Consider the following 9,348-nt stretch of genomic DNA (forward strand, 5'->3'; position numbering starts at 1 on the left):
GTTGTTGAGGAAGGAAAGCACGAAGACAATTAAAGATGGTGGTACGACCGTTGTAGAGTAAGGAAGATTATGCGAAGAAAAAGATGGAGATGGTGGTGGTAGCAAGGACTTCATGTTGATCAGAGGGAAGAGTGGGGGCTCTGATGGTGGTAAAAGACATTTTAGAAATGAGCTTTTTATTTATAAAGAGGCAAAAATAGCGCTAATTAACAAATTGCTGATTAACTAGAACAAGCCTTATATATAAAAAGTAAATGAGGGAGAAAAAAAGAACAGAGGAAGTAAGAAGTCTAGTAATACATCTTTTCTTTGCATGTGTCAAATTGAAACATGGAATTGATACCAGAGATAGTTTTGTTCTGGGTTTTATTGTTGTATGGCCTGTTCTTTGTTGCTGTTCTTTTTATGGCCTAGTTTGTATTTGCTCTGTCTGTGCTGCTGTGTCTGTAGCACCCTTCCTGGAAGGTGGATGCAGGGACAGTTAGTACAGTTAGAGTAGGCAGCTTGTTCTCTCAGGAACCCTTCCTAGAAGGTGGCCTGGGTTTGCTTGCTGCCCTTAGGGTTTGTTGTTGGTTTGGTTGTGTTGTTTGGCCCTCTTTTTGGGTCTTGTGTAGTTTGGTTGGTTTCAACTTAGCTTTTCTGTAAGTTGTAACTGCTGTTCTTTTGGTAATAAAATTCTTCTCACTTACCAAAAAAAAAAAAAAAAAAAAAAAATTACTTTATAAAGTAAAATTTTCTGTAATTTTTTGGAATTGACTTAATGATTTCGCTTAAGTAAAATATCTTTAGATTCGTAATTATAAACTTCATACACGCATCTTATAAGAAAACATGCTATTAAGATACGTACTCTGTATAATTTTCCATATCAACTCATCCACATTATTAAAAGTAAGTAGAAAATAGTTTTAATGGATACAATTTAGTAATTAGTATGGTATTATAGTCGAGTTTTGTGTATTAAATTTAAAGATATACATAATTTAATAACAATGCATGTATAATAAATCATCTTGATATACACGATTAAGATTTTGGTGTATAAAAGATGATTTTTCATATATACTTGTACAACGCTTTTATCTCAATTGAAGATCATGATTCATGACTTGATGACATTTAATTCGATCCACTAATAAATTCAAATCTTACTTTGCTAGATAGTTATATATTTAAAGTCTAAGTTTAAGACACCCGTGTTAGTACGAGATATATAGTTTAAGATTTAAACAGACTTTAATTCAAAGATATCTACACATCAATATCATTTCACGACGTAAAACTCACTAGAATGTGATGGTTTAAAAGACATACGTAAAAGATTGTACTATACATAAGTTTTATACAGTATGGTACAACAATACAAGGTAAGAAAAACAATCATTATCATTATATGGTAAGAAAAATAATCATTAGTATGATGTCATTGTAGGTTAAAAATAATGTAATCAATATATTTTAGGTGTTACACATATGATATGAGCAAATGAGCACAAGAGTCAAGAATTAAGGTTACCCGCCTCCTCTCTCCTAACAAAAAACCCCTGCTACTGCTACTACCGCCGGTAATTCCCCAACATACCCAGAAAAAAACCCAGAATTTCCATCATCAAAACCATCAATCTTTATTCATTTTTGTTGAATAAAATGGCAATTCACATCAATTTCCCCTTTTTTTCTTCCTTTCTTTTCCACCCCTAAATTCTCTCTCCTCCGCCGTCGTCTCCGCCGCTTCCGCCGCCGTGTTGTTCACCATTATTTCTTCAGGTACCCTTTTTCTCTTTGTTGGGTTGGTGGGTATGTCAGATTATTGATTAATTTTATCTGGGTTGGTGGGGTTTTAGCCTTTTTGAAAAATGATTGATGATTATACCGTTTGAATGATTTTTGAATGTTTCATGAAAATTGTAGATAATGGCGCATGATGAGAAGGGATTTGTGTCATGGGATGAACGGATCATTTCACAGGAGAAAGGTAATCGTACAGTTCATTATTACCTTAATGATTCTGAGGGTGATTCTGTACTGGCTATTCAAGGTACTGAGAGAAGTGTTAGACATATGTTATATGTTGTTTTCGACGATTTTGTCGATCGTTATGGCTCTGTTTGTAATGTTAATCCTTCCACCAAATGGCGCTCGAGAAGGGAGGTGGTTGACTGGCTTAACAAGCTGGTTGCAAAGAATCAGCACCTGTTGCCGCCGTCGGGTGAGTGTTAATGCTTTGAATGATTTACTCTAGCCCTCTTTTTGTTGTTGTTATTTAGAGAACAATCTTGAATGTATAAATTGGAATTTGGTGAAATTATATTTTGATGATCATGCAATTTTATTATGTGAATGAAATGATGGTCACAATAGTTGATCCACTATCTGGTTACTCAAATATTTGTTTGAAAAAGAAAATTAGATATAAGTGGTGATTCAAAGGTTCAATTATTCATCACAGAAAATTGGCATTGCTGCAACTCACTAGCTAGTACTAGGTGAAGTTTGGGGGAGTACAGGGTGAATTCAGAAGAGTTGCAAGGCCTTTCTCTAAACTAAACAAATTAACAATTGGCCTTTTGGGGTGATTTGAAGTTTGGTACCGGGAACTCATTACTGGGAATATTTGTTAGCCTTCATTCTTCAATAGTTCAAAATATGTCAACGTTCGAAACCTTAGTTAGCCACATATGGCTTCAGAAGTTGCACATGCTTTTCATTATCGTCTTATTTATCCTTGGCCTAACCCATATAAACCCTAGTCTTGCCTTTCCTTGCCATGCTCGTAGCCTCATAATATCTTTCCTACTTAACTTTATCAAGCTTTGGCATGCCCTTCTAAATCCACTAGCACGCCGAAGTTTTTTCCGCTAGTCTTTACTACCACTTCTTACATCATAGAACTTTAGACATGTGTGTATGGAGGATAATGAGAACTTTAGAAGGGAAATAAAATACTTTGTAGTGGAAAAGGAAAAGCATGATGATGAACAGTTTAATGTGATTTTTATACAAAATATGCACAAATAGATCACAATTGCTTTGAATGATGATATGATTGATTTCTTACCTTAGGGTGCTCATTCGTGCTGGTATGATTCCCCTTAGAATTAAGGCTTTGTTTGATTGTTTGTTGTTGTTGTAACGTGCTATGACAGAGAATGCATATGAAATCTGTATCTCAGTCTTCACTTCCATTCCAACTGTATAAACTGTGGGAAATGGGAATCATGAGTTTATGAGGACCGGGGAATGGGGGTTAGTAGACTTAAATGGAAAATTGCATGCATATTAACATAAAATCTAAAGTTTTGCAAGTAATGTGAAAAATAGAATCTATTAAATAAATGCATATCAATCCAAAATGGAAAGAGTATCCGTATGCTAGGAGCTGGAAGGTTCTGCCAATTGAGCTGTTTTGTGATTAGGATATGTCAAGTGAGCGCGGTATCCACTGGCAGTATGCTGACAATATGCAGCAATTTACTGTGATGGTTGGAGCCTTGTAGAACGGGTGTTTCATATAAACTATGTGGCTGAGGTTATATTTTGTTTCTCTTTTTCCATAATGTCAAAAACTAAAATGTGCTCATGCAATCCACTTATCTTTCAATGTCCAAACACCCGCCGTATGGGTTCTCTTTTAGCCCAACTAAGGTACTCATATAGTCATATGCAGACCATGAAAAGACCTCCATTATGTCAAAGTCTGTCCAGCGCTAGTGATTTATTTTTATTTTGGATTATGTGTGTTTAATTTTTATGTGTTGCATCCATCCAATTTCTCCTCGGACCATCCCCTCTCTAAGGCAATATAGAAAAAAGATTTTGAAGAAGAGATAGGGAAGACAAATATTTAAGTGGAGTATGCCTCATCAATCTTTGGTGTCTTCCCTTTGTAAAAAGATCGCGTGTCTTCCATCATCTGTCTTACTTTATTTACTTGTTCGCATTTTGAAAATTATGATCTGTAAAATGCTTCAGTTCATCAGATTTATTTATCTATTGAGCCATATATATTTTTAAAAATAAGTTAGTTCATTTTTTAAAAGGTAACCCCAAGTTGATAATCAAACTTGCTGAATTGTGCACACTTTCGTTATTGCTTATACTATTGCTTCCTCTTAGTCTCTTCTCATCCAACCACTTCTGATTTAATGCATAATGATAACACTTACAAAATATATGTTCCAATACGGTCATAGGTTTATAGTCCTATAGAGTCTAACATGACTATGAAGTATGAACATCTTATCACCTTTTTTTCCCCTCCTCTCTTAGTCACAAATACTATGCATCAGTATCCTCTTTAGTAATGTCATTTTTGGAATTATTATCGGTGAAGTCACCTTCCAGTGTTCAGTTCACACACTCGTATTGAGTTGGCTTTTTATTATTATTTTTATATAAGCTGTGAAAACTATACCATGTTTTATGTTTATTAACTTTTTCTTGTAGTTAGCTTATGTATACGAATTCTTTCCAAGTTTTATAATTATCATGATTTTAAAATTAACCGATGACATCAATTACCTTGATGTATTATGTATTATCAAAATGTTTCGGAGTTATTTCTGGTTTTCCAGGATCCAGATTGATCTGGTTGCATGTCAATGATGTCTCATGTTTTGCCTTTTCTTTTAGTGACCCCTGTTATTAATGTTGATAATTTTGTCAGAATCATTGGCTTGTGCTCAACCCTTTCAAAATCGAATACGTGGATCCAATGGCACTCTAAATTCTCATTCACCTGTTTCGGTACGTACTTTATCCTATTTTAATGAGGTTGACTTGTGACTATTATGAAAGGCATTTCTTCTTCTTTTTTTTTTTTTTTTTTTCTTTGCTAACTACTCTCTTGCTTGTCCAGCTTCCTAGGAAATTGAAGGCCCAAATATCTGATATTGTGTGGAATGGGGCAGGTTGGGCTTGTTCCAAAAAACTCATGCATTATCCTTCTTTTATCCGAGCTGGAATTGCCATTTCCGTAAGCATCTATCTGGATATTAAATCCTTCTGTCATTAATTTTCTATCGTTGGACTTAGCCTATCAGTTTCTGATGCAGGTGCATTCGTTTGTGTTCGTCATGGCTGCAGAAGGAAATCCTTACCTTGGTTACTTAGAAGACATGTATGAGGATAAAAAGAGTCAAAAGAAGGTTAAAGTGCGGTGGTTTCACCGCGATGAAGAAGTCACAAGTTTAGTGTCTCAGCTGGATGCCCACTCTAGAGAAGTATTTATTACACCTCATGTCCAAGTAATAAATGCAGAGTGCATTGGCGGACCTGCTTCAGTCTTAACTCCCAAACATTATGAGCAATGTGTGGCTGCTCTTCCACAGTCGATATTATGCAGGGTACATTTGTGCTTCAGACAGCTAAAAAATGATCAGATCAGACCTTTCACTGTAAGCAAATTGCAGGGTTATCGTAATCAAGCAGTTTTGTCCTGTATAGATCATATCCTTTTCTCCAAGAAGAAGACCAAGGATCATAGTAAAAGAAAGAGACTTGATGAGGAAAAAATTGGAGACATCCAATTAAGGGGTCATAGTAGAGCTGAGAAGAGTCCTTCAGCACTAGGGAGTCAAAAAACAAAAGTTGTGCCATCATTTTCAAAGCTGAAGATAAAGTTAGCTGGGCAAACAGTGAAGCATGGAGATTTTGTGGAAAGTCATCATGATCAGGTTTCTGCTTCATTTGGAATCAATGATGAGATAGAGCTACTTTGTCAAGATAGCAGTATCCGAGGATGTTGGTACAAATGCAAGATCTTAGAGATCTCCAAGAAGCACATCAAAGTTCAGTATGATGATCTGGTGGATCCTGAAGATTTTGGGAAATTGCAGGTAATATACGAACTTAATGCATTCATATACAACTTTATATGGAGACTAAGTTTGCCCCAAAAGGACAATACCAATCAATCAATCAACCAATCAAGGCCTTAATCCCATAAGTGGGGTCGGCTACATGAACCAAAAGTGATTATTCCGTATAGTCATCCACAAAAATCTTCCTCCTCCATCCCTTATGATCAAATACCTCATCCTCATGTAAATCCATATGCTTAATATCCTTCCTAACTCCTTCCATCCAAGTCATTAGCAAATTAATATTCATCAATCCAATAGCTAAACTTATAGTTGCTTCTATCCCATCCCCCTCAAAAAATAAAAGGTCCCTTGTGGTAAATCTACTGCAGGAGAGCATAATTAGAAACAACAAAAATTGTATGTAGATGCACTAGATGTTTGTGTGCGTAAAAGTCAATATTTTCAGAAATGAATTTGACAAAGAACAAAAAAATTCGAGAATTTACCCAAGTTAGTTGCATAATCATGTTTCCTGAAGAAGAGTATCTTGTAGATTATCATGTGTTTTACGTGGTCTTATCTTGGTCTCTGCATGTTCACTAGTTATTACTCCGTAGTCTGTATTGCTTTAAACATATGTAACCCCCCCCCCCCCCCCTCTTTTTTTTTTTTAATAATTTGATAAAATACCTCTGGGTTTTATAAAGACGGGATACTGAGAATAATTTGTTGATGTATGTGCCAGGAGTGGGTTGCTTCACATAGAGTGGCTGCTCCTGATAAAATGGGTCTGAGATGCTCTGGCCGTCTTACAACTCGTCCACGACCACCTAAGGACCCTGATGACTGCATTCTTGAGGTGGGGACAGCAGTAGAAGTTTGGTGGAATGATGGCTGGTGGGAAGGGGTCATCATCGCCGTAATTGTTTGTGGGACTGACCGCCTACAAATTTACATGCCTGGTACGCTCTATTCCTGCAGCCTTCAATCTGTAGTCACCTGCCTCCTACCTGGCACTTTCCCCTCCCTTCTAGATTAACTTAATTTCTATAACAAAAACTATGTACTCCTGTTATGTAATTGTCATTGACACTAACCGGTGTAAACATCTGTCCCTGCTCTTATCACTGCCCACTAGAACCAAGAGACATCAGGAACAATCACTTTAATGTCTTCCTTAACTCAACTCTCATATATGAGCTTTGATCAAAAGGTCTTGCAATCATTAGAACAATTATACTTGTAGGAAAATAAAAGGTGTGAATTTGACAATACCACCAAATTGGTGATGTGTTCTCAATCCACATAAGGAGGTGAATGTCTGCGGATTTTGCTGTGTATCAAGAACCCCTTGTCTTAAGATACGATTGGTTTTACTTAGTCTAGCCTATCTCTGGCCTCAGATTGAGTCAATGCACCTAATTTGAGTGTACACTATGTTTATATATTTGACGTCTTACTTGAAACATGTGTTATTCTGATGCTTGAATGGCCCCTATGCAAGTCAACATGATATGTAGCAAGCTAAAAGGTGATCATTATATAATTCTTAGATCATTTGACATAATGAAGCTCTTGTGTCCTTCGAAGTTGAGGTGGAGCTATCTGGTACTCCTATGAACTATAAAGAGAAAGTTACTTTTTTAGTCCCTTGAACAAATGTTGTTCAGAACAGAACAATCAGAGGACTAAACATTGTAGTGGCCTACCATTTGAGCAAGGGGGTTATAAGAGTAGAATATAAGATTACATCATTATGTTATCAACTTATACTGACATTGTAAAGATTGAGAGTGATCTATAGCAAACCATCCAGAATATAGGCATATGGTGGGCTGGTGGGGGATATTTAGTCTATAATTGATGCACTACTTGATGAAGCTTCTGGTGAAGTCATTGTGTAAGATATTGTTGAGAAGTCGTCCAGGTATGAAATAGCTCGACTGGCCCAAACTATACAAAGTATAGCATAATGGAAATATAATGGAATTCTCATTTCTTCACCACTTTCCCCACACTTTATGACACTGTGCTGTGCGAAGATGCTTCTTAGTTTTGCCTGCATTCTCAGTTTCTCACTAGTTATTTTGTTTTCATAGTCACTCCCCAACCATTCTCTCCTTTTGATCTTGGCTAGGACTTGGGAAATTTGAGTATGGGAAATTGCATTTATCTGCAAATATATGTATTTTTCAGGCTCGAACTTTGGTCAGTATAAGAGATTTAATTTCTGAAACTTGCAATTATAGTGGCTCTTTTCTATGACAAGGCACTGAAATTGAGTGATAGTGCCTAATTATTATGTGGGCTATGTAATTTTAATGCTCAGAATTTCAGTTTCTAAATGAAAGAAGCCTTGTTTATAACCTAGTATTAAGTTAGCATTTTTTTTGTGGGGGGAAGGGGCTTCATAAGTATAGCAGGCATCTAACTATCTACAAAGATGGATTATCAATTATGTTTTAATTGATGCTTTCTTGTTATCAGATGAAAACAGATATGTGACTACAGAGAAATCACTTGTAAGAATGGCCAAAGATTGGATTAATGGTTCATGGGTTAATGCAAAGACATGCCCTGACATTCTTTCCTCTATATCTGCCAAGTCAAATTCGCGCTTGCTTGATTATGCCATGCCTCCTATTTCAGAAGTTGTGGAAGCTGAAGAAGGGCAAGATGCACCTGTTGTGAACATGCATAAGCCTGTACTTACAAATGTCGCAGACAATACAGCATGCAGAAGTCCATCAAACAAAAAGGACAATTCTGATGCTGAGGTTGATGAGCAACTGAAGGAGGATCATGTTGACTATGATGTTGGTATTGTTGCTAAAGATGATAGGCTGAGCGCAGAAAAGGATTTTGAATTTTGCAGGCAGCAATACACACAGGAGAAATTTGTGGAAGCCAGCGTCAGGTGATGCAATTTTTGTAATGTGAATGTAAGTAGCATATTTTGTAAATAGCATAGACAGATTAAAGAGAGCAACCAAGGAAGGAATCAGCAATACTGGAGAGTCAAACTCATCGGAAATTTTTTAGTTGTGGAATATTGGGGTGGTGTATAGAGAAGCTGGACATATCTATATGAGGGGGTCTGAGTTCAAACGTTGAAGAGCTCACTGCAGAAAGAAATTAGTACAGCTTTTTTCATGCTTGTCAATAGTGAAAAGGTTTAGTTACTATGTAGCTTGAATCAAGTTTCCAATCTTCTGACAATATTTTAAGAGTATTTAAACTCTCGGAAGGTATAAAACTATAAATTTCAAGTTGCAACATTTGCAATGCAAGTATGTGCCTTTTTCTACATTCATTGCTCATTTCTCGAGTTAAGTATAAAACAAGGGATTCAATTCTTGCAAAATGTGGGGAAAGGGAATTCTATTTATTTTATAGAGAGAAAAGGGACTGGGCTAGAATGGGTTTGGGTTTTCAGTGGGTTCTAATTAAATAAGGGAAAGAATTGAGTCCCCTTGGTTAAACAATTGAGTCAATTTGATCAACTAAAAAAAAGGAGTATGTTTTTTTTGTTTTTTTTTTTTGG

At 36.2% G+C, this 9,348-nt stretch overlaps 1 protein-coding gene across 1 annotated transcript; it reads left to right on the forward strand.

The window, feature by feature from the left end:
* The first annotated feature begins 1,499 nt into the window (after positions 1–1,499).
* On the forward strand, positions 1,500–8,780 carry LOC145612033 (uncharacterized). Its single transcript, XM_081667411.1, has 7 exons — positions 1,500–1,767; positions 1,912–2,209; positions 4,667–4,746; positions 4,859–4,975; positions 5,055–5,837; positions 6,550–6,766; positions 8,292–8,780. Exons 2-7 carry the CDS (start codon positions 1,915–1,917, stop codon positions 8,723–8,725), a joined length of 1,926 nt encoding a protein of 641 aa, XP_081523537.1. The 5' UTR covers positions 1,500–1,767; positions 1,912–1,914; the 3' UTR covers positions 8,726–8,780.
* Positions 8,781–9,348: the final 568 nt, after the last annotated feature.

The sequence above is a fragment of the Chenopodium album genome, chromosome 24, assembly GCF_948465745.1.
Source record: "Chenopodium album chromosome 24, dcCheAlbu1.1, whole genome shotgun sequence".
NCBI lineage: Eukaryota > Viridiplantae > Streptophyta > Magnoliopsida > Caryophyllales > Amaranthaceae > Chenopodium > Chenopodium album.